At 39.3% G+C, this 25751-nt stretch overlaps 1 protein-coding gene across 3 annotated transcripts in view; it reads left to right on the top strand.

Moving 5' to 3' along the window:
* The window catches only part of LOC133614777 (uncharacterized), a 56656-nt gene that overhangs the window by 24570 nt on the left and 6335 nt on the right, over nucleotides 1-25751 (top strand). For 2 of the 3 annotated variants that reach the window (XM_061973012.2, XM_061973010.2), the window contains exons 7-20: nucleotides 646-1057; nucleotides 1196-1377; nucleotides 1908-3866; nucleotides 5467-5580; nucleotides 6077-6127; nucleotides 6207-6298; nucleotides 6383-6463; nucleotides 6582-6754; nucleotides 9813-9915; nucleotides 10017-10178; nucleotides 17096-17183; nucleotides 17280-17382; nucleotides 18911-19116; nucleotides 22522-23867. In XM_061973012.2, the coding sequence (XP_061828996.1) occupies nucleotides 646-1057; nucleotides 1196-1377; nucleotides 1908-3866; nucleotides 5467-5580; nucleotides 6077-6127; nucleotides 6207-6298; nucleotides 6383-6463; nucleotides 6582-6754; nucleotides 9813-9915; nucleotides 10017-10178; nucleotides 17096-17183; nucleotides 17280-17382; nucleotides 18911-19116; nucleotides 22522-22670 (3875 nt within the window). In that variant the 3' untranslated portion in view covers nucleotides 22671-23867. Of the gene's footprint in view, nucleotides 1-645; nucleotides 1058-1195; nucleotides 1378-1907; nucleotides 3867-5466; nucleotides 5581-6076; nucleotides 6128-6206; nucleotides 6299-6382; nucleotides 6464-6581; nucleotides 6755-9812; nucleotides 9916-10016; nucleotides 10179-17095; nucleotides 17184-17279; nucleotides 17383-18910; nucleotides 19117-22521; nucleotides 23868-25751 lie in introns of those variants that run through there. The other variant, XM_061973011.1, reaches the window with a different exon arrangement.

Here is a 25751-nt window from a genome sequence, read left to right as displayed (position 1 = left end):
CATTCATATATTGTATTACTTTGATTTATTTTCACATAAAAAAAACTAATTTTTAAGGTGTTGCGACATGTATTTTATGTTGTAGTAGTAGTAGCAAATTCCTTGTTCATTTGCGGAATCCAGTCAACTTAATTTGGTTTCACTTTATAGAACTGCGCATTAAAGTGACTTTTGGGCCATATTGAGGTCTGTGCGCATTTTATACTGGAGTCTAATAAAGATCACATTACACTTGTAATCTAAACAGTCAGCTGTAAAAAATGGAATTTCGAAAAAATCGAATTTCGAAACAATCGGACTTGGTCTACTTTGGCCTGCAGTGTAAATGTAGTCAAAGATCCTATACATAACATAAGGACTTTTCTGTTTTTAAGGTTCTACAATAATGCTTATCAAAGATCTTATATATGACAACTGGTTTTAGACTTTACCTGCCACGTATTCTAGTCAAAGATCTTTTTATATGGCTTAGTTTTCTGTTGTTTTTAGGAATTGCTGCAAAAGCAATTGTCTCTTCAAAGTTTGAAGTGAACATGCAGGCTGGTTTGATGACATTTAAGGACCAGATTTGGCAGGCGGCAACCAGTTGGAGTAAAGTGGTAATAAGTATAAGTTTACCAATATGGTATTTTACTGACCCCGCAGAGTCCGCCTCCTCCCTGAAGTATCGACAACCAGGTGGGAGCAGTCACACCTCGGACACCTCCACCACATCAGATGGCTCCTTTGCAGGGTACAAACCTGTGCCCAAAAGGAGGACATTTGTACCAAAACAGAACACCAGACAGTCAGACAGCAGTGGTGTAGCCTTGGACTCTCGGGTGGGATCACTGGGGGTCGTCCCTGCCCCGAGAAAGAGCCCCTGGCAGAGTTCGAGTGGAAGCTCCAACCAGTCCAACTTGAGGGGTCAAAAAAATGAAGCCACGGTGTCCGCCCTACCGTTCCATTCTAATGGGATCTCCCAGCAGTCCAAGTGTGACGTGTCTCAAGTTTTTTCTCATTCCAGTCTATGGACACCAGAGGGAGACAAAAAGCTATCTTTTCTAACTATTGACAGGTGAGTGCAAAGCTCAGAGAAGCCTTTTCTTTAAATTACTTTCTTCAGACTTCTTAGTGGCTGAAATTGTCTCATGGTTAGATCTTATAGCAGCCTATGTTGCTTGGAAATAGCCTTACACGCCATGTACCCTTTCAGAACATTTCCAAGAGGTGGCGAGTCACTCGACAGAAAAAACGCAGAGATGACCAAAACCAATATAACCCAAAGAGATCATTCCGACCGCACCACAGGAAGTAGTGTCCTGCATCCAGATACTGGAGGCAGGGTCTTGACAGCAACAGAGGAACCCGTGTGGAGTTTAGCTCAAAGTATTGTAGGTATGTTTACAAGAACACATTTAAGACTTCCTGTAATTGCATTTCTTTTGGACTCCAGATGCCATCTATTCTTCCATTTTCTACTTTTTGTCTTGTTTGAGAGGAGCCTATCCCAGCTGATTTTGGGTAAGAGGCTGTAAACCCTGAACTGGTTGCCAGTCAGTAACGGGGCACATTGAGACAAACCATTCACACTCACATTCACAGCTATGAAAAAAAGAACTGTTCCCATGCTGACTGCAGGGAAGTCCTGAACCCAAGGTGGCTATTACTGCCTTTGATTCTAGGCGCCCGCACCTGTTCCAGGGTCATTGAATTCAAATTAAATCAATTGTCTTCAATATTTAAAGAAAATGCATGCAGGTTCATTACAATCCAGGGTTAGGTTCAGTCCAAATGTACCCATCCTCTCACTCAATGTCAGCTGGGACACGGTTCAGCCTGAGCCCTGTACAGCAGTATAGATATTTGGTGGATATATAATTGGTAACTTTCTACTATATTTTACCTGACACTGCACAACATTTTAGGTGGCGATCCTCCAATATCATATGATATCAACTACATTGAGTCGTCCGAGCAGAAAATGCCAAAGAGATCCCATCAGAAACATGTTTTCAAGTTGACCACGCAGACCTCCAGTCCTACTGGCAATGATGAAAACTCCATCGCAAAAGTGCTGGACTGGTTCAACCGCAGCACAGACAGCAGCGACTGGCTGAGTACGGAAGACAGGCCTGAAGTCTCAAAGAATCCCCCTGACAGAAACAATGAGTTAGACGTGTTAATAAAGAAAGATACAGAAGGTGCCAGAAGTTTTTTGCAGAAAGAATCAATTGAAACGGAGATACTTTTGTCGCAAAGACAAGAGGATGAGGTGTCGAAGGATGCTGGAGATGGTTTGGTGAAAAAGGAATACGAAGGCCAAACACACAAAAAAATTAACACTATATACCCAAACAACATAACTTCCATGATCTTGAGAGATACAATGGAGACGGAAAAACTTGGAATCTTTACGGGGCAGGTAACCTACGCCAAAAATGGAGTGGATGCTGGTGAGCTGGAACATTCAGAAACCAACCAAAATGAAAAGGAGGTAGACACACACATTGATAACCGTGTCAAGCGAATAGCACCACAACCGCCTCTGAGATCCAATCTAGAGTCAAAGAGGCTCACTTCAGTCAAAACAAATCCACAAGTGGACACCAGTTCCCAGTCAAGAGATTGTGCAACGGAAGAAGACCTGTCAGGAACCATACAGTCTACAGACTTAAAGACACATGCGAACATTGTCGAAACCTTCAGTAAAACCCAAAACAGTTTAGGTAAAGACTTGACAGATAGACACGACAAGGATCAAAGTGCTCAATCGATCATATCTCCCAGAAAAAATGACCAAGCAGATAGTCCTCATTCGGAAAGACAAAACTATGTCCAGGAAGAAAGCACCGCAGACAAGATCAAGCAGCTCAAATCTTTCTGGGAGCAGGAGAGAACCAAGCCTGTGGTCCGTGATAGTAAACCTAATGCAGTTCGGGGTGCAAAGCTGAATAAAAGATTCACAAAATCAGAGTATGACTTGCGGGCCATATGCAACAATTCAGGCAGCGATGAAGAAGATTGTCAAAGAAACCATTTGAATCCGAGGTTAGAAAAAATGTCCCCGACACTTGGTGCCAGCAGAGAACACTTTAACAGTTTACTGGAGTTCTGGGATGATGCCACAACTGATTCCAAGTCTGTTGACAGGATACAAAGCCCCAAAAAACATCAGATTTTTCAGCATACATCTCAAGAGCCAGAGTCATGCCACTTATCTCCTACTAAAACATCTCATGATAGAGAGGTTGGCTCTGGCTCAATAGCAGTTAACGATGCCAAAAACAACTTTTCCAGTCATCAGGTAGCCAAGTCCAGTGCCTCAAAAGAACCCAAAAAGATTGTGGGCAGAGAGGAGAAAGCCACAAAAACACCTACAACTCCAACAAAGGAGGTTCGTTCTCCAAAGAGACGCAAAGACAGCTTCAGCCATTCCAGCAGTCAAGGCAGGTCTATGCGTCGAGCCACCAGCATGTTCACTCTTATTGATCCAGAACCACCAAGTTATAGTCAGCTGAAGATAGATGTAAGCCCTGTTCACTCCCACAGCAGAAAGCAGTGTAGCGATCAGAACAAAAGGCATGCCTCAGAGGCATCTGATACTCCCCTTGCCAGGGCCTTTATACCCCAAGACTACAGCCATTACTTAGGGATGGCCAATGAGCCAAGTGCCCACTCCACCTCCAAAGAAGAAGTTTTTGAGGCCTTTGGTGGGTCTGTGAAGACCAGCACCCCTGTGGGCTCAGGGGCGAGAGGCTTCAAGAGGAGTACCAAAAGGAGTCCACATCACCTTTGGGCAAAGCACAGCAGTTTAGACGCTGATCCGGAATCATCTGTAAGCAGCACGTCTGAATCCTGGTCCAACTCAAGAAACACTTCCAGCCGTAAGTACTAGGGATGCGCAATTGACCAAATGTCTTTGATCGATTACGGGAAAAATTAACAATCAGTTGTTAAATTACTGAATAACAATTTTAATAGGATGGGAGAATCTCTTTCTGAATTCCTGTTTCCATGCCAATGTCGTGTTGATCAATATAATGCTGCTGTTAGGAGTTGCCATAGTGGAGGTCTGCATGGATGTATCTCAACTTGTCATACCTGTCACCATTTGCATTTCAACATTTCAGAAATGTTCTCGGAAAATGTGTAAAATTAAAAGATTTTCATCACAGATCACTGTTAAATTAATAAAATTAATACTTAATTCTCTAGACAGAATTTATATATTTGTCCCTTGTGTCACAAGAGAGTGTCCAGCCACTCTGATACACACATCTGGCAGGTAGTGGGTTCAATATAAGGCTTTCTAGTGAGGAACCCTGTAATCTTGTATAAATGAAAATAAATGCTCCTCTGGGCTCCTCACGGTGCTTATATTTGAGAGACGTTGTTCAACTGCTAATCAATTGCTATGCCTCTCTCTTATGTTTTCCGTCCACCAAGGATACTTGTTGGTGTAGGCTAGTGTTAATAATATTGACACTCCGCTGTATCCGTGACATTGTTCCGTGTCTGTGTTAACATTTATTTGCCGAGATTAGTCTTTGTCAATAATTTCCTTTTGCCCATGTTTGGTTTGTAGGCGGAGAAAGTTGTAACTTTCGGTACTACACCAGTAATGCTAACAAATTGCTTCTTTCACTGTATCCTTTGGCAACGTTTGCCTGGTGGGAATTGATAGTTTATTATTCACATCTTAAAGCAATCGAGGCAACTGTATTACTTGACTGCAACCAGCAGAGGCACTGTTGATTCAGTCTTCACTAGTCTACTACTACAGTCTGCTAAATAAGTACAGCATGACGTCGGTAAGTGGCGCTACAACCATACAGACCTCCAATATGACTTCTTGCCGGCATGTAACTGCTCAATAAAACAATAACATGAAAAACAGAACATTCGCAGTTTCTTTGATTCCATTAAAATTATATTTAAACCAGTGCCGTCAAGCAATTACATTTTTAATTCAGATTAATCACACTTTGGTGTTTTGATTAATTGCGATTAATCCCAGTAAATTGCATGCATAATTTGAATTATTTTAGAAGAACCCCACAATATTTTTGACGCAATTACAATTTTATTTTCAGAATGTCATACAGGAGCATTTTTTACTTCAACGGACGTCATTTATTTGTTCAGAACTTCCTAACAGTTGTATCTAAAGTACCGCCTGGGTTTATTTTGAAGTGAAATTTGAGTCCGATTTTCCAAACTCAGCTTTGCACTGACGTATGTATTGACCTGATCACTGACTGTACAACAACCTGCTCCGCCTTTCAGGTAACCGTCCGCTGTTAGGGAGCATGTGCGCTCAAAACAAATGTGTGATTAATCTGCGTTTCTACCTGATTGATGCGATAAAATTGTGTGATTAATCACTCAAGCTGAAGCATGAAATGTGTCACTGTTCATAACAACCGATGCAATGGTTGTACTTTATACAATTATTATGATGTCTGTTTTTTTCTCAATTGTTAGGAGAAGATGATGAGGATGACGAAAATCCTGTCAGGAAAGCATTACGGCGAGCAGAAGCCCGACCTAGACATCTGGCTAAAAGCATGGAGGACCTCACAGCCTCCCTGTCACCAAGTGAGCATCACCTCCGAACCCTTACCTTTTTTTCCGTGAATAATTTTTAGGACAAGATCACGGGTACAAGCGGCCGAAATGAGTTTCCTCCGCCGGGTGGCGGGGCTCTCCCTTAGAGATAGGGTGAGAAGCTCTGTCATCCGGGAGGAGCTCAAAGTAAAGCCGCTGCTCCTCCACATGGAGAGGAGCCAGATGAGGTGGTTCGGGCATCTGGTCAGGATGCCACCCGAACGCCTCCCAGGGAGGTGTTTCGGGCACGTTCACCCGGTAAGAGGCCACGGGGAAGACCAAGGACACGTTGGGAAGACTATCTCTCCCGGCTGGCCTGGGAACGCCTTGGGATCCCCCGGGAGGAGCTGGACGAAGTGGCTGGGGAGAGGGAAGTTTGGGCTTCCCTGCTTAGGCTGCTGCCTCCGCGACCCGACCTCGGATAAGCGGAAGAAGATGGATGGATGGATGGATGGAATAATTTTTAATGACGACTTGGATCTTCTAGGGCAAGCGAGAAGACAAGATCCAACATTTGACCTGAGACGGACCAATGATGGTAACTATCTCCAAGTCATGTCATTATGAATATGTATGTGTTGGATTTTTGTTCATTTTGTGCTTTTACAATGGTTTAGTGACCATGCCATCCCCATCCTCAACCTTGTCCTCTAATCCAGTGAGCCTGAAGAAAATAAGCAAATCAGTTCCTTCATTCTTGCAGAAAGAGGTACATATTTCGGTGTCTTGATGCCATTGCACTGTCGACCACAGCATGTCTTCTCCCCTGCATGACGTTTACTGTATGTTGAAGGATGACAACAATGTCTATGAGGACGTTTTTCTCCCAGGAAGACACATACTGGACTTCTTTGACATGGCCTCACTGTCGTCTGTACGTCAACCCACGCTGCATGATTCTGTTTATTAACCACTTGCTTAACACTAACTAATACAAAATCAACCATCATAATCATGAGCATCATGAGCTCAATCGCATTGCCTTTCACTAGAAGTTGAGCGGAAGCGTGATGACCATGGACAGCAGCGACTTTGGCAATGTGGAGATTCAAGGGAACATCCAGTTCTCCATCAACTACGTGAACAAGCTCAATGAGTTCCACATCTTTGTGGCTCAGTGCCAAGACTTGGCGCCCGTCGACACCAAGAGAGGACGCTCAGACCCGTGAGTATTGGAGCTTGAAAAAAAATAACAGTTGGTGGCTAAATGGACTCCCCCTTTTGTCACAATGTTCACCCTCTCGATCAAAGACAGCAAACACCCAATCCTCTCATGTCTTATAATTGTCGGTTTTTAAATGGTCTGAGGTGTGTTAAGAGTGCATTTGTCCAGATAAGGTTAGTGTTTTCATACCTACCGTTCTTTTCTGAGTAATTTCACTTGAACACAACTTTTCTAGCATTTCACTCTAAAAATGCTAAGGTTAGAGTTTTTTTAATACCTGCCAACTAATTTCACTAAATCAAGCTTTTTCTAACATTCCACACTACAAAATAAGAAAAGTATGTACTATGATTTGTATTTGCATTTACTACACTGAAAAAAAGTCAGTCTTCAAAAACAAGAAAAAAAATACAAAAATTAAGGGTATTTTATTTGAACTAAGCAAAATGATCTGCCAATTAAACAAGAAAATTTGGCTTGTCAAGACTTTCCAAAACAAGTAAAATTAGCTAACCTCAATGAACCCAAAAATACCTTAAAATAAGTATATTCTCACTAATAACAACTGTACTACTATATGAGTACGTATTTTCTATTGTTTCATTGAAATTAAATCAGCAAAGTCCATTTGGCTGTCATCTGTTTTAATTATGAGACACAATTGTGTCAAAGTCATGATTTATTATTTCATGCTTGAAATTAAAATTAAAATTATTACTTTAAAAAAGCAGTTTTATACTTGTGAGTGTTGATGACACAGCTTTGCAACAGTTGATATTCTAGTTTCAAGCATGTTTTACTCAATATAGGTCATCAAATCTCAGCAACAAGCTGTAATATCTTACTGAGATCATTTAGGACCAAAACCCTTAAAAGTCAAAACACTCTAACATAAAATCTTATGTATGGCCGCGCAAGTCCCGGGATGCCCAAAATGTCCATAACACACCCAGCCGAGTCCAACGGGGAGGGGGGATTAAAGTTGGAAAAGTCGGCAAAAGTCCCAAAAATGTTCAAAATACCTACCCAGGTTCGAGTCCGACAAGTCCCACCGCCGGCCGGGTTGCCCAAAATGTCCAAAATGCGCCCAGCAAAGTCCCACGGAAAGGCGGGGAGAAATGTGAGAAAAGTCGGTAAAATGTTCAAAAATCACACCCGGGTTCGAGTGCCACAAGTCTTAAAGTTGATTTGATTTGATTTAAAGGGGAACATTATCACAATTTCAGAAGGGTTAAAAGCATTAAAAATCAGTTCCCAGTGGCTTATTTTATTTTTCGAAGTTTTTTTCAAAATTTTACCCATCACGCAATATCCCTAAAAAAAGCTTCAAAGTGCCTGATTTTAACCATCGTTATATACACCCGTCCATTTTCCTGTGACGTCACACAGTGATGCCAATACAAACAAACAGCAAGGTATAGCGACATTAGCTCGGATTCAGACTCGGATTTCAGCGGCTTAACACTGTCTGATAAGATAATTACTAACAACTATGAACTAGGTTTACAGCATATGAAATACATTTGGCAACAACATGCACTCTGAGAGTGCAGACAGCCCATTTCAGGCGCGCTAAGAACATATATTTTTCCACGATTTCAGCACCCAGGTTAACCGTACATAATAGACACAAAATACTGCATTATACAAGACTACCCGAATGTACTCGAATGATTGAAAAAAATAAATGTTTTTAAGCTAAATTATTGGTAAACACAGTTTATGTATAATAATTTACGTAAAACCGCGAGTAATGAATAAAGTTTTCATCAATTGATATATTCTGTAGACATACCCTCATCTGCTCTCTTTTCCTGAAAGCTGATCTGTCCAGTTTTGGAGTTGATGTCAGCAGGCCAGGGAAGCTAGGGTCGATATTCTTCTCTTGATCATCTTCGGTGGCATAAGGGACGGTGTGAGCCAAGACATCCAGGGGGTTTAGCTCGCTCGTCTGTGGGAACAAACTGCCGCCATTGCTTGCCGTGCTACCGAGGTCCTTTGTCCCTGAATAGCTCACACACTCCGGCAGATTCAATGGGGGTCTGGCGGCAGATTTCTTTGACTTTATCGTTGGAAATGCATCTGCTTTGAGTGTCGCAGGATATCCACACATTCTTGCCATCTCTGTCGTAGCATAGCTTTCGTCGGTAAAGTGTGCGGAACAAACGACTGACCATTTCGTCGGCTTTCCCCACAGCCTCGTATTTTGAACAAATGTCGTCCAATTTCTTGCCACTTTCGCATCTTTGGGCCACTGGTGCAACTTGAATCCATCCCTGTTCATGTTGTTACACCCTCCGACAACACACCGACGAAAGTGAGAAAATGGCGGATTGCTTCCCGATGTGACGTCACGTTGTGACGTCATCGCTCTGAGAGCGAATAATAGAAAGGCGTTTAATTCGCCAAAATTCACCCATTTAGAGTTCAGAAATCGGTTAAAAAAATATATGGTCTTTTTTCTGCAACATCAAGGTATATATTGACGCTTACATAGCTCTGGTGATAATGTTCCCCTTTAAGACTTGATGTTCTGTGTGCCACACACACACACAGCAGGCCTAGACAGGAGGAGGACAGAGTGTAGGTACACAGAACATCAGAAGGTCAAATGTGCGAGAAAATGAGAGCAGACAGTGTTGACAAACAATGTTGCAACTTTGTGTGGGAACCGCAGGTGCAGAAACACAAAAGAAGAATCCCTGTGGGATGCAGAAACTGGCAGAGAAATTTTCTGTGCAACGTTCATATTGTTGTTACTCAGCCAGTGTTTGTGGGTCTGATGGACCCGTTGCATTTTGTGGCTTTTAATGCCTCACAATCAAACTCTTTTATGTTAAAATACTGAACAGACGTTAATTGGGATAAGGTAAACATCTGTTCAGTATTTTTAACAAAAAAGTGTTTGATTGTGAGGCATTAAAAGCCACAAAATGCAACGGGTCCATCAGACCCACAAGCGCTGGCTGAGTAACAACAATATGAACATTACACAAGGGTTAATTGTGTTCCAAATAATTTTGGCTCACCCCTAATTTAGTTTGTCTCATTTTCCTAGCTACGTCAAAAGCTACCTTGTCCCTGACAAAGTTCGTCTGGGAAAGAAGAAAACATCCGTGAAGAAAAAGACACTTAATCCGACTTTCAATGAGATCCTCAGGGTAAATCTACACAGATGTTGCATCAAAATGCAAGGCTACACACACACACACACACACATACACACATTAATATTTTTTTTATATATCCCATGTGTCTCCAGTATCGAGTAGACATGGATTATCTCAGGACGCAGACGCTTGTTCTCTCCGTTTGGCATAACGACACATTTGGTAGAAACAGCTTCTTGGGGGAGGTGGACGTCGACCTCTCCAAATGGAACTTCGACCACACCCAGATGAACTACTTAGCCTTGAAAAACAGGGTAGGACACTCACACACTCAAACACAGCTGATTATTATATTATAATATGGACCAATAGAAAATAAACAACTTAATAACATGTAAATAATATTAATAAATAAGTGTAAAAATAAGTTTAAGGGGCTGTTTGCAACCTTCACAAGGCTGCCCAGAGGGCACTAACTTTGCAAAGTAACTACACCCCACTTAACACGTTGTGTGTTGTCAGCGAGGAGTGCCAAACTCATTTTTATGGCAGCAACGGCTCACCTCAAAGGTCACTTGTAAAACCATATACATGCATTACAGTACATCACCTGATATTTAACTATTATCATATTGTATGCTTACAACTTATTGAAAATTGCAATCATAAGTCAAGGTGACAAGCAGATATTAAAGTTAAGCTATTATTGTATGATTAACATAAGAAAAGGGTTTCAATGACTAAACTATTTCGTTAAGAAGAACTGCGTTGGCATGTGGCACCATTTTTTTATGTCAACATTGAAACACATTATGCCTTATTGACACACATTTCCAGGATTTTGCGGGCCACATAAAGGATGTGTTGGACACTTGTGTCATGGACTATCGTGACAACAACGGTGTGGCTCGCCTGGTAGAGCAGCCGTGCCAGCAACTTGAGGGTTCCAGGTTGGATCCCCGCTTCCGCCATCCTAGTCACTGCCGTTGTGTCCTTGGGCAAGATACTTTTCCCACCTGCTCCCAGTGCCACCCATACTGGTTTAAATGTAACTTAGATAATGGGTTTCCTACCTAGGCCTTCAGTGATGTGCGACTTCAATGATTACCTTTTAAAATACCGTAATTGATGTCACCACATGACCATTGCTGGAGAAATATTATACAGGACTGTCAGATTCAAACACTGATGACATCTATTAAACAGACAAAGAAGCAAGGAATTAAACAGAGACATAATTCCATTTGGCTCAATGAGGAGAAATACGTAGACCTGTACCCTTGTACAGTGTTCCACCACGCTCTGACGAAAGATTGTATGCCTCCTCTTTTGTTTGAACTTTCCCTGATTACATGGCAACAGCTGTTTCTAAAGGAAGGGGGGTCGTAAACAGCCGTCGCCTTTGGTTACAAAACAGTTCAAAGAAAAGGTGCCTGGAGGGGGGTCAGGGCCTGCTTCCTCTCCGCTTTGTAGATCTCGGGTCAAGACAAAATATTCCTGTGGATTACAATAGCTCAAAGAAACTGACACCTTCATGTCGCTTCCCATCCTACACAGTGGAGTTTTACAAGCCGTTTGATTTAGAAGATCAAAGACAGCTTTTGTCTGCTCGCCGGGAACTCATTGAAACACAAAGTTTTGTGATAACTTAGATACAAAGTACAATTATTCTGACAAGGACCCCATTTACGCACTACTGGTCATTGAACCTCATCAACAGTGTACAAAACGGGTTATTTTCTGGCGCATTTAAAAATCAATAAACCCGCATCAGCAATTAAAACATATCTTATGTGGTACTGTCAAAACTAAAATGGCAAAAAACATATTAAACGTGAAAAAAATTAAGACATCTAATATTTGAACTCCCAATTTGTAGCACCCATTCGACGCCGTATAAGCCAGTGGTGCCGCTCGTCGTCGGTTGATTCAAGTGGCGAGCATTTCCCCATTTCATCGCCGGGACAGCTGAGCCAGCTTCCAGGGTTGGCCGACATGGTCTCACAAGATGTAGTTTCTCTTTAAATATCCTTCTTGAAAATGGCCTTGCAAAAATATATCTGCCACCTAATCAACTTGTTGCCCTCCTTCGGCCATTGCGGGTTAAAAAAAGTAGATAATTTAAATTAATCCGCTAACGGTCCCGGGTGTGGCTCTGCTAATCTGCATAGCACCGCCGCGGCTCAAACCGGTGAGTATCCAATCACAGGACGCGTAAATGTCAACGCAATACAAGTATAATTCATTTATCATTTATTTATATTATTTATTTATTTGACCGTTGATATTGTTACGCGATTGGCTGTTTAGCGTGTCGCTCCCGTTGCTCACTGACCACTTCCTGTTTTACTTGGTTGCCAGACCATGAGTGCCTTTGTCATGCAACCAACCTTTCTTCATTCTTTCCGGTTTCCTCCGACCAAAAAATAATTTACTTATCGAACATTTTATCGAACACATTTTATAGTGATGTCGATTACGTGTCCATTGTGACATACGGTACAGGCCAAAAGTTTGGACACATTCAATGTGTTTTCTTTATTTTCATGACTATTTACATTGTAGATTGTCACATCAAAACTATGAATGAACACATGTGGAGTTATGTACTTAAAAAAAAAAGGTGAAATAACTGTGTGGAAGTTACGTGCTCGCAGTCCCACTGTCAGACACGGCACAGGAGCCAAGCGTACAGGTTTTCACAAGGTTTTAATAATAATGTTTCAACAAAAGTTTTCTCTCCAGTAGAACGCTTACTGTTAAAGACAACAGATGATTAGATTAACACGTACAACCTGTGAAATCGAATCACCTGCAAGCTGTGTCTCGCCATCAGCACTGCCACGCCCCATCTGTTGGTGCTCTGTCCTCAGCACCATGGACAGAGGCGGTGACCTTTGCTCCTGCAGACAGCGCTGGCCCCATCTCCCTCCACAAACTGAAAACATGTTTTATACTCTAGTTTCTTCAAAATAGCCACCCTTTCCTCTGGTTACTGCTTTGCACACTCTAGGCATTCTCTCCATGAGCTTCAAGAGGTAGTCACCTGAAATGGTTTTCACTTCACAGTTGTCATAGTTTTGATGCCTTCAGTGACAATCTACAATGTAAATAGTCATGAAAATAAAGAAAACACATTGAAATGAGAAAGTGTGTCCAAACTTTTGGCCTGACACACACATCGAGGCTTCAAGGGCTTCAAGGGCTTATGTTTCATAATGCATTGATGCTTTATTATCAATTGGCCCGTCACAACTAAAAACAATAAAGTATGTCCTACCTGTGCTATGATTACTCGTGACGGAAATAAATGAGTCGGTTTGTGTGGGAATAAGCAGCTGACTTTGGTGCTTCTTGTATTATTGAAGTCAACTCACTGCCGTTTTATACATATTGTTCTGAGCAGCCAGGACAGAGACCTGTATACTGCACTATGTTCCTACTTTGAAATAATTAACTATTCATCGCATTTTTCCACAATGCCATCACTGGTTCACTTACGTGGTGCACATCACAACAAAATCAAAGAAAAATCCAAATGTTAGAATAAAATCTTAAAATCTTGCTTGACTTACTCAAATGGATGCTTTTTCTAAACAGGAATTTGAACTTCTAAAGTAAATAAAGAATCCTGTTTTTTTTTTTGTTGTTGTTTTTTTTTTGCAGGACTCGTCATCAAAGTCAGTTAACGCTTTAATTTAGTTTTTCTGTAGGATATACTTATTTTTATGCTTGTATGAGTTAATAAGCGTGTTAAAGTTAGGAATAACCCGACCCTGTGTGGATATGAAATATCAATCTGATACCAGAAAAAGAAAAAAAACAAGTATCAGATGATATCGTCTAAAATCTGCTTCAATAAGCTTCAATAAAAGCAGTCCTGCAGCGTGTTTACAAGTGCAAAGCTGGACAGATTGTTAACATCTAAAAGTCCTCCAATGAGCGCACAAAGTTAGATCTGTTCTTGTTTTTTTAGTGAAGTCACTTACAAAAGGTAAACATGGAAAGCTATAGACTACTAGGAGCTAGCAGCTACACAACATCTTACGTAATAAGTGTCCTTAATTGTACAATATTGCAGTCTAAAACATTTGTCAATACAAACAAGTATCAAATATATATAGTTGTATATTACTTACGCATACAAAGTCTCCACAAGAGAAGCTCATTAGAAAGTATCCAGTAACAAACGTGTCCGCATCATTCAACTTACTGTGTCATGAGCTTATTATTATCCATTTTGTGTGTCCACTTGGTGTCACCATCCATCCATCCATCCATCAAAATACAAATTAGAACTCCAGTGTAAAAGCATAAATCTGTCATAAGGTTAGTGTTGTCATACCTACCGTTCTTTTCTGAGTAATTTCATTTGAACAAAACTTTTCTACAAAATATAAACATAGTTATTTGAATGCCTTAAGGTTAGTGTATTTTTTTAATACCTACCATTGCTGACTTTTTAAAAACTAATTTCACTAGATCAAGCTTTTTTTAACATTGCACACTCCAAAATAAGAAAAGTATGTACTATGATTTCTGTAAATCTGTATTGGCCACTACTAGAGGTTCCAATATCGGGTTCGTATCAGAAGTGACAAAGTTGTATGGGGACCCCTCCAGTTCAAATTTTCCTTGAAACGTTGCTTATACTGTGAATGAAAGCATTATGATGTGACATCTTGACGCTGGAACAGACCGTTTCTCACAATATCATAAAATAGAATAAAATAGAAAGTACATTATTGTTCCCTGGGGGAAATTCAGCACCACAGTTTGCTCACAATAGACGATAAACACTTAGGTATTTTTTACATGTGAGTAATATAAATACAGTATTATATTACATTATTATATATATATTATACAGCATTATTCACATGTGAATAACATAAATACAGTCTATTATACGGCATTATTCACATGTGAATAACATAAATGCAGTCTATTATACGGCATTATTCACATGTGAATAACATAAATACAGTCTATTATACGGCATTATTCACATGTGAATAACATAAATACAGTCTATTATATGGCATTATTCACATGTGAATAACATGAATACAGTCTATTATACAGCATTATTCACATGTGAATAATATAAATACAGTCTATTATACGGCATTATTCACATGTGAATAACATAAATACAGTCTATTATACAGCATTATTCACATGTGAATAACATAAATACAGTCTATTATACGGCATTATTTACATGTAAATAACATGAATACAGTCTATTATACGGCATTATTCACATGTGAATAACATAAATACAGTCTATTATACGGCATTATTCACATGTGAATTACATAAATACAGTCTATTATACGGCATTATTCACATGTGAATAACATGAATACAGTCTATTGTACGGCATTATTCACATGTGAATAACATGAATACAGTCTATTGTACGGCATTATTCACATATGAATAACATGAATACAGTCTATTGTACGGCATTATTCACATGTGAATAACATGAATACAGTCTATTATACGGCATTATTCACATGTGAATAATATAAATACAGTCTATTATACGGCATTATTCACATGTGAATAACATAAATACAGTCTATTATACGGTATTATTTACATGTGAATAACATAAATACAGTCTATTATACAGCATTATTCACATGTGAATAACATAAATACAGTCTATTATACGGCATCATTCACATGTGAAAAATATAAATACAGTCTATTATACGGCATTATTCACATGTGAATAACATAAATACAGTCTATTATACGGAATTATTCACATGTGAATAACATAAATACAGTCTATTATACAGCATTATTCACATGTGAATAACATAAATACAGTCTATTATAAGGCATTATTCACATGTGAATAACATAAATACAGTCTATTGTACGGCATTATTCACATACTACTCAGTGGCCTAGTGGTTAGAGTGTCCGCCCTGAGATCGGTAGGTTGTGAGTTCAAACCCCGGCCGAGTCATACCAAAGACTATAAAAATGGGACCCATTACCTCCCTGCTTGGCACTCAGCATCAAGGGTTGGAATTGGGGGTTAAATCACCAAAAATGATTCCCGGGCGCGGCCACCGCTGCAGCCCACTGCTCCCCTCACCTCCCAGGGGGTGATCAAGGGTGATGGGTCAAATGCAGAGAATAATTTCGCCACATCTAGTGTGTGTGTGACAATCATTGGTACTTTAACTTTTTACTTTATATGAATAACATGAATACAGTCTATTGTACGGCATTATTCACATGTGAATAACATGAATACAGTCTATTATACGGCATTATTCACATGTGAATAATATAAATACAGTCTATTATACGGCATTATTCATATGTGAATAACATAAATACAGTCTATTATACGGTATTATTTACATGTGAATAACATAAATACAGTCTATTATATAGCATTATTCACATGTGAATAACATAAATACAGTCTATTATACGGCATCATTCACATGTGAAAAATATAAATACAGTCTATTATACGGCATTATTCACATGTGAATAACATAAATACAGTCTATTATACGGAATTATTCACATGTGAATAACATAAATACAGTCTATTATACAGCATTATTCACATGTGAATAACATAAATACAGTCAATTATAAGGCATTATTCACATGTGAATAACATAAATACAGTCTATTGTACGGCATTATTCACATGTGAATAACATAAATACAGTCTATTGTACGGCATTATTCACATGTGAATAACATGAATACAGTCTATTGTACGGCATTATTCACATGTGAATAACATGAATACAGTCTATTGTACGGCATTATTCACATGTGAATAACATAAATACAGTCTATTATACAGCATTATTCACATGTGAATAATATAAATACAGTCTATTATACAGCATTATTCACATGTGAATAATATAAATACAGTCTATTATACAGCATTATTCACATGTGAATAATATAAATACATTATACATTTAAGTACAGTCAAAAAGGAACATATGCATTTTACAGTCTGATGGTTATCATGAATAATTCATTAAATGTACCAACTTGGCATCCACTGCAGGGGGTCCCCTTCCAAGATTTCTTCTTTTACCCATTTTGAGCTTTTGGAGATTCTCCTTGCCCGGATGTGGGTTTCAGATCAGGGGACGTCGTTGTGGTTTGGCTATAGAAATAAACTTTGATTGTCCCATTTTGTCTAATTCTTTTTTTTTTTTTTTAGACTACAACACCCTTTTTGACGCCATCAAGTGGTCGAGGGGAGATGAGACTTGCCGTACGCTACGTGCCGAAGGTCAACGTCGATGCAGGTTGTCATTGTCTTGCACACAAAGAATTCTCCAAAACAATTTGGCAAAGTTCATTAAGTTCATCTTTTTTGTGTGTGGGCTGTGTCTCCCTCTAAGGTGTGTCTAAGGAAGGTCTAACCACAGGAGAGATTCACATTTGGGTGAAAGAATGCAAGAACCTGCCTTTAATCAGAGCCACCATGGACCCATACGTCAAGTGGTACGCAGGGCAATTGGACAAGATATAAAGCAGATTGTTGCCTCATGTTACCGTATTTTCCGGACCCTAGGGTGCACTGTCAATGAGCGGGTCCAGTCAGGTCTATTTTCATACAAAAGGCGCACCGGATTATAAGGCGCATTAAAAGGGTCATATTATAATTTTTTTTTTCAGTCAATAACGGAGCAGCGTCTCCTCATCCGTGGCTCACTAGTACAATAACAACACCGAAAATGTGTCCCGTTGAAAAACCGTCTGACCGAAACTCTCTAATAACTAAAGTTCCTTGGGTGAATAATGCAAACTCACTCGACCGGTATGTTTTAGCGCTTTCATGGTGAATTTACTGACAGATATACAGTAAGTAAGAACTTTACACTACTTTATATTAGAAATGGCAAGAGCGGAGGATGAATGTCCCATAACAAGAATACTTATTGACTATGGTGTCGGCACAGACTACTAAGGCGGATGCGCGCACATTTTCAGGACTTATGCAGATCCCAAATACAGATCAGCAGGTACTAGAAAGTAAGAAAAGTTGATTTTGCATAATATGGCAAAACAAAACGCCAGATATGTCTTTCCTTATACACACACCATAATAATACTCATGTTGGAGATCAGTACAATCCATCAAGCGGCTTAATAGCTTACCAAAATCCTACTAAAACATTTTGATTGATTTTTGAGCGCCGTGTGTAATGTTCTATATTTTCAATGGAACATAGAAAAGGTTGGTGTTGTTTACTTGAGTCATATTGCAGTCGACACGTATCTCTTATGTGTGACTGCCATCTACTGGTCACACTAATCATTTCACCATTGTCAGGTTCAAACACTGATGACATCTATTAAACAAGACAAGAAGCAAGGAATTAAACAGAGACAGAATAAAATTTGGCTCAATTGAGAAGAAACGCGTACACCTGTACCCTTGTACAGTGTCACCACGCTCTGACGAAAGATTGTACGCCTCCTCTTTTATTTGGACTTTCCCTGATGACATGGCAACGGCTGTTTCTAAGGGAGGGGGGTCGTAAACAGCCATCACCTTTGATTAAAATACAGTTCAAAGAAAAGGTCGTAAAACAGTTCAAAGAAAAGGTCCCTGGAGCTTGCGTCAGGTCCTGCTTCCTCTCCGCTTTGTAGCTCTCGGGTCAAGATCAAATCTTCCTGTGGATTACAATAGAAGAAAGAAACCGATGCCTTCATGTCGCTTCCCATCGTACACAGTGGAGTTTTACAAGGCTTCTGCTTGGTAGAATCAAAGACAGCTTTTATCCTCTCGCAGGGCGAGCTGAACTCAATGTAACACAACGTTTTGTGATAACTTAGATACAATTATTCTAACAACCATGTACCAAATAAAATTGCTTCGAAGTCGGTAAGCACAGCCAAAATGATTCCGTACATTAGGCGCACCGGGTTATAAGGCGCATTGTCAAGTTTTGAGACAATGAAAGGATTTTAAGTGCGCCTTATAGTCCAAAGAATACGGTACTTATTATTTGTGTGTGATTTCAAGCTACGTGCTGCCAGACACGAGCAGGAAGAGTCGGCAGAAGACGCGTGTGCTGAGGAGGACGACGGAGCCCGTGTTTAACCACACCATGGTGTACGACGGCATCCGGGAGATGGATCTGGTGGAGGCTTGTGTGGAGCTCACAGTCTGGGACCGAGACAGGCTGGTCAGCAACCTGCTGGGGGGCCTCAGGCTCGGAGCTGGGACAGGTATGTACAGGGGCGCCGAAGTGGGGGAATCTTGTACACAGGGGGGGCCCATTTGACTTTTTGTAAGGTTTGAGAATTTTGTTTCCTGTCATTTAAATATGTAGGTTGAAAAAAAGCAGTGTCATAAATAGGGATGGGAATTGATAAGATTTTTCCGGTTCCGATTCCACTTTTGATTGTTCCTAACGATTCAGTTCCTTAATGGTTCTCTTATCGATTCTTATTTGGAAAAAAGAAATAAAAAAGGTGGATTAGCATCAATCTTGTTTGGTTCAGAGGTAACATGACCATAAAAAAGCCTACAGCGAGGTCTCAAGAGGCACATGCGTAGCATAGAGGGAAAAAAACGTTACATGTATATAAATTAGCATTTTTGGTAGAGTTCAACAAATTAAATCATGTGCAAATTACACAATAATGCAACATTTATTAACACCTGATATTAACTTATTACATGCAAAGTGAGATATGTCAAACCTTTATTTGATATAATTTTGATGTTTATGGCTCACAGTGGGGGGTCCCCAAACTTTTTGACCCTGGGGCCGCATTGGGTTAAAAAAATGTGGCTGATGGCCGGGCTATATATATATATATATATATATATATATATATATATATATATATATATATATATATATATATATATATATATATATATATATATATATATACATATATATATAGCCCGGCCATTGTGTTATATGTAAATATAAATGGAATACAATGATTTGCAAATCATTTTCAACCCATATTCAGTTGAATATGCTACAAAGACAACATATTTGATGTTCAAACTGATAAACATGTTTTTTTTTTGCAAATAATCATTAACTTTAGAATTTGATGCCAGCACCACGTGACAAAGAAGTTGGGAAAGGTGGCAATAAATACTGATAAAGTTGAGGAATGCTCATCAAACACTTATTTGGAACATCCCACAGGTGTGCAGGCTAATTGAGAACAGGTGGGTGCCATGATTGGGTATAAAAACAGCTTCCCAAAAAAATGCTCAGTCTTTCACAAGAAAGGATGGGGCGAGGTACACTCTTTGTCCACAACTGCGTGAGCAAATAGTCAAACTTCGATCCCTCAGACGGCACTGTATCAAAAACCAACATCAATCTCTAAAGGATATCACCACATGGGCTCAGGAACACTTCAGAAAACCACTGTCACTAAATATGTCGCTACATCTGTAAGTGCAAGTTAAAGCTCTACTATGCAAAGCAAAAGCCATTTATCAACAACATCCAGAAACGCCGCCGGCTTCTCTGGGCCCGAGATCATCTAAGATGGACTCATGCAAAGTGGAAAAGTGTTCTGTGGTCTGACGAGTCCACATTTCAAATTATTTTTGGAAATATTCAACATTGTGTCATCTGGACCAAAGGGGAAGCGAACCATCCAGACTGTTATCGACGCAAAGTTCAAAAGCCAGCATCTGTGATGGTATGGGGGTGCATTAGTGCCCAAGGCATGGGTAACTTACACATCTGTGAAGGCACCATTATTGCTGAAAGGTACATACAGGTTTTGGAACAACATATGCTGCCATCCAAGCGTCGTCTTTTTCATGGACGCCCCTGCTTATTTCAGCAAGACAATGCCAAGCCACATTCAGCACTTGTTACAACAGCGTAGTTTCGTAAAAAAAGAGTGCGGGTACTTTCCTGTGCCGCCCGCAGTCCAGACCTGTCTCCCATTGAAAATGTGTGGCGCATTATGAAGCGTAAAATACGACAGCGGAGACCCCGGACTGTTGACCGACTGAAGCTCTACATTAAACAAGAATGGGAAAGAATTCCACTTTCAAAGCTTCAACAATTAGTTTCCTCAGTTCCCAATCCTTTATTGAGTGTTGTTAAAAGAAAAGGTGATGTAACACAGTGGTGAACATGCCCTTTCCCAACTACTTTGGCTTGTGTTGCAGCCATGAAATTCTATATATATACAGTGTATATATTTATATAAATATATATATATATATATATATATACGCGATTCTCACATTGTGCGATTCAGAATCGATTCTAATTTTTTTTAAATCCAATTTTTTTTTTGATTTAAAAAAAAAATTTATTCATTTATTTATTTTGTTTTTTTAATTAATCAATCCAACAAAACAATACACAGCAATACCATAACAATGCAATCCAATTCCAAAACGAAAACCGACCCAGCAACACTCAGAACTGCAATAAACAGCAGAGAGGAGACACAAACACGACACAGAACAAACCAAAAGTAATGAAACAAAAATGAATATTATCAACAACAGTATTAATATTAGTTACAATTTCAACATAGCAGTGATTAAAAATCCCTCATTGACATTATCATTAGACATTTATAAAAAAAAAAAAAAGAACAATAGTGTCACAGTGGCTTACACTTGCATCGCATCTCATAAGCTTGACAACACACTGTGTCCAATATTTTCACAAAGATAAATTAAGTCATATTTTTGGTTCATTTAATAGTTAAAATAAATTTACATTATTGCAATCAGTTGATAAAACATTGTCCTTTACAATTATAAAAGCTTTTTACAAAAATCTACTACTCTGCTTGCATGTCAGCAGACTGGGGTAGATCCTGCTGAAATTCTATGTATTGAATGGATAGAGAATCGTTTTGAATCGGGAAAAAAATCGTTTTTGAATCAAGAATCGTGTTGAATTGAAAAAAAAAATCGATTTTGAATCGAATCGTGACCCCAAAAATCGATATTGAATCGAATCGTGGGACACCCAAAGATTCACAGCCCTAATATATATAAATATATGCATGTATATATATATATATATATATATGTATGCACATATATATATATATATATATACATATATATATATACATATATATATATATATATATATATATATATATATATATATATATATATACATATATGTGTGTATATATATATATATATATATATATATACACACATATATATATATATATATATATATATATATATATATATATATATATATATATATATATATATATATATATATATATATATATATATATATATATATATATACACACATATATATATATATATATATATATATATATATATATATATATATATATATATATATATATGGTAATTGTGGACAGATTCATCGCGTTTAGAGCAATTTGATTTGCCTGAGCGGCTAGGAGACCCCAAGAGTAACAAGCGGTAGAAAATGGATTGATGAGTGGGCGAGAAAGGTATTATTTGAAACATTTGGGACGTATTTATGATCAGAGCTGCTAACATACAGTACAGTACATAAAAACAGCACTCCCAGCTGGCGGAGGTTAAACATTGCAGTTCAAGTCTTGTGAGTGGGCCAGCGCCAGGCATTCAAGGGCAAAGATCACCGGAACTTTCTTTGTCTTCAGGTCAGAGTTACGGGTCGGCCGTGAACTGGATGGACTCCACCCCCCTGGAGGTGGCTCTGTGGGGGCGCATGGCGGCGCGTCCCAATGAATGGGTGGAGGACGTGCTGCCATTCCGAATGCTGAATTCTGCCAAAACTGCCTTCAGATAAGTAAAGTACGTCATACCCCCGGACTCATTTTTAAACGGGCTGAAGATGAACAATGCAGAGAACAATACGCGCTAAGTTAACGACCAACTAATAGCCCGTTAGAGTATGCGTCCACTATATAGTCGTTATAATATCATGCTGTTGTGTTGTTTGTCTCATTTCTGCCAAATCTTGCCTTCTCACTGCTATACTTTTTAGGTTTTGTTGATTTGGGCTCCCCCTACTGGTGTTGTATGTCACCTACTTGCAAGTCACTGATCAATCCAAATGCACCATGTTTAAAAGTGTACTTGTTGTGTCCCCATGGCAACAACACAGACACAATTCTCTTTCTCACAAGCATGGCCGTAGACAAATCTCTTTTTCTAACATGCAGACAATTATTTCCAAGGGTATAAAAAAGTTTTTTTTGGTTGACCCATACCACAGGTTTCGAACTCAAGGCCAAGGGGGCATGATCTGGACCGCCATATAATTTTGTGTTGCCCACCAAATCATTTTATGTGGTCTGCCTCCTCATTTTTGGGGTCCGCCATGTCATTTTATGAGGTCTGCCACAATTATTTAAAGGCCTACTGAAATGCGATTTTCTTATTTAAACGGGGATAGCAGGTCCATTCTATGTGTCATACTTGATCATTTCGCGATATTGCCATATTTTTGCTGAAAGGATTTAGTAGAGAACATCGACGATAAAATTTCGCAACTTTGGTTGCTGATAAAAAAGCCTTGCCTGTACCGGAAGTAGCAGACGAGTAGCGTGACGTCACAGGTTGTCGAGCTCCTCACATTTGCACATTGTTTACGATCATGGCCACCAGCAGCGAGAGCGATTCGGACTAAGAAAGTGACGATTTCCCCATTAATTTGAGCGAGGATGAAAGATTTGTGGATGAGGAAAGTGAGAGTGAAGGACTAGAGGGCAGTGGGAGCGATTCAGATAGGGAAGATGCTGTGAGAGGCGGGTGGGACCTGATATTCAATTGGGAATGACTAAAGCAGTAAATAAACACAAGACATATATATACTCTATTAGCCACAACACAACCAGGCTTATATTTAATATGCCACAAATTAATCCCGCATAACAAACACCTCCCCCCTCCCGTCCATATAACCCGCCAATACAACTCAAACACCTGCACAACACACTCAATCCCACAGCCCAAAGTACCGTTCACCTCCCCAAAGTTCATACAGCACATATATTTCCCCAAAGTCTCCAAAGTTACGTACGTGACATGCACATAGCGGCACGCACGTACGGGCAAGCGATCAAATGTTTGGAAGCTGCAGCTGCATGTGTACTCACGGTACCGTGTCTGCGTATCCAACTCAAAGTCCTCCTGGTAAGAGTCTCTGTTGTCCCAGTTCTCCACAGGCCAATGGTAAAGCTTGACTGTCATCTTTCGGGAATGTAAACAATGAAACACCGGCTGTGTTTGTGTTGCTGCAGCCACCCGCAATACACCGCTTCCCACCTACAGCTTTCTTCTTTGCTGTCTCCATTGTTCATTGAACAAATTGCAAAAGATTCACCAACACAGATGTCCAGAATACTGTGGAATTTTGCGATGAAAACTGACGACTTAATAGCTGGCCACCATGCTGTCCCAAAATGTCCTCTACAATCCGTGACGTCACGCGCAGACGTCATCATACCGAGACGTTTTCAGCAGGATATTTCGCGCAAAATTTAAAATTGCACTTTAGTAAGCTAACCCGGCCATATTGGCATGTGTTGCAATGTTAAGATTTCATCATTGATATATAAACTATCAGACTGCGTGGTCGGTAGTAGTGGGTTTCAGTAGGCCTTTAAGTGACCCGCCACACCTTTTTAGTTGCCCGCCGTATCATTTTATGCGGTTCGCCACTTTAATCTGAATTGCCCGCCACATAATTTCATGTGCTCTGCCCCATTATTTTAAGCGGCTCACCACCTCATTTATGCTGTCCGCCACATCATTTAAGTGGCCCGCCACATGAACCTAACTGGCACGCTCCGTCATTAATGTGGCCTGCGAAAGGCTAGAGATAATAAAGCACTTTCTGGCTAAACGTGTTTGTTCTTTCAATTTAGACAGAAAAATGTACTGCATGCAATTGCAAATGATCTACACTTTACAGATGAAAGTCACTCAAAGCTACAAAATGTGGAATTTGAAGCCAAGCTATTGCGACATAAATGGTGTGCTTACCCAAAATCAACTTGAAAAAACTTCCCATGCCAGCTGGACCAAACAGACCATCGAGTGAGTCACACTTTATATTGAACATCATACACGCAGCACGTCATGTGTGTTAGTACAACTACAGTACCTACTTTGTCTGACTAGCTCAGCTGTGTACAAACAAAACATGAAATGTGGGCTAATACTTTACAGATACTGTAATTTGTTGTGCGTTACAAACTCAAACGCGTTTCGTATGACGTCGAAGCTAGCTTATCTCTCGTTGTAGTACAGCTTATACCGTGGCATGCCAATGTGTTACTACGCTAGAAAAAGAGTTCCTCAGTGTTCGCGCTTACAATAACAATGTCGCTAAAGTTTGGTTATTATACAGATTACGAAACGTAAATTAAGTAATGTTGACGGTTTTTAAATGCATTTTTAAAGTAAATTAGAGGTAGAATTGATTGCTCTCATTAGCTGCATTGCTAACCACCAAGAATGAGCCGATTTGTACATGTTAGAAAGTGCAAAAAAAACAAAAACTTTTGTCTTCTTGTCTCTCACAATGATTGTGAATGATCGGCAAAATAAAATAAAAAAAATTACAGTTCCCCCTTGAGACAAATTTAAAAAATAACAGAAATGTATTTAAAGTAAAAAAAAAAAGTATATGGCAGGAATAATAAAAACAAACCATAAAAAGCCACAACTTTACTATAATGAATAAAAAGAATACATGTAGTTTGTACTTAAGCCATTTTTATTCTCAAAAAACAACTACCAGTACATTAAAGTACTCCATATATGTGTATATATTTAGTGTTAAACTTTACAAAAGTTATTTCTCACCAAGAATAATTTGAAAATAAAAGATTTACAATATGCGGAGGATTTTTTTAATCAA

Source organism: Nerophis lumbriciformis, linkage group LG17 (genome assembly GCF_033978685.3).
Source record: "Nerophis lumbriciformis linkage group LG17, RoL_Nlum_v2.1, whole genome shotgun sequence".
Taxonomy (NCBI): domain Eukaryota; kingdom Metazoa; phylum Chordata; class Actinopteri; order Syngnathiformes; family Syngnathidae; genus Nerophis; species Nerophis lumbriciformis.
The sequence above is the reverse complement of the archived record's forward strand: the minus strand, read 5'-3'. Positions and strand labels throughout refer to the sequence as shown.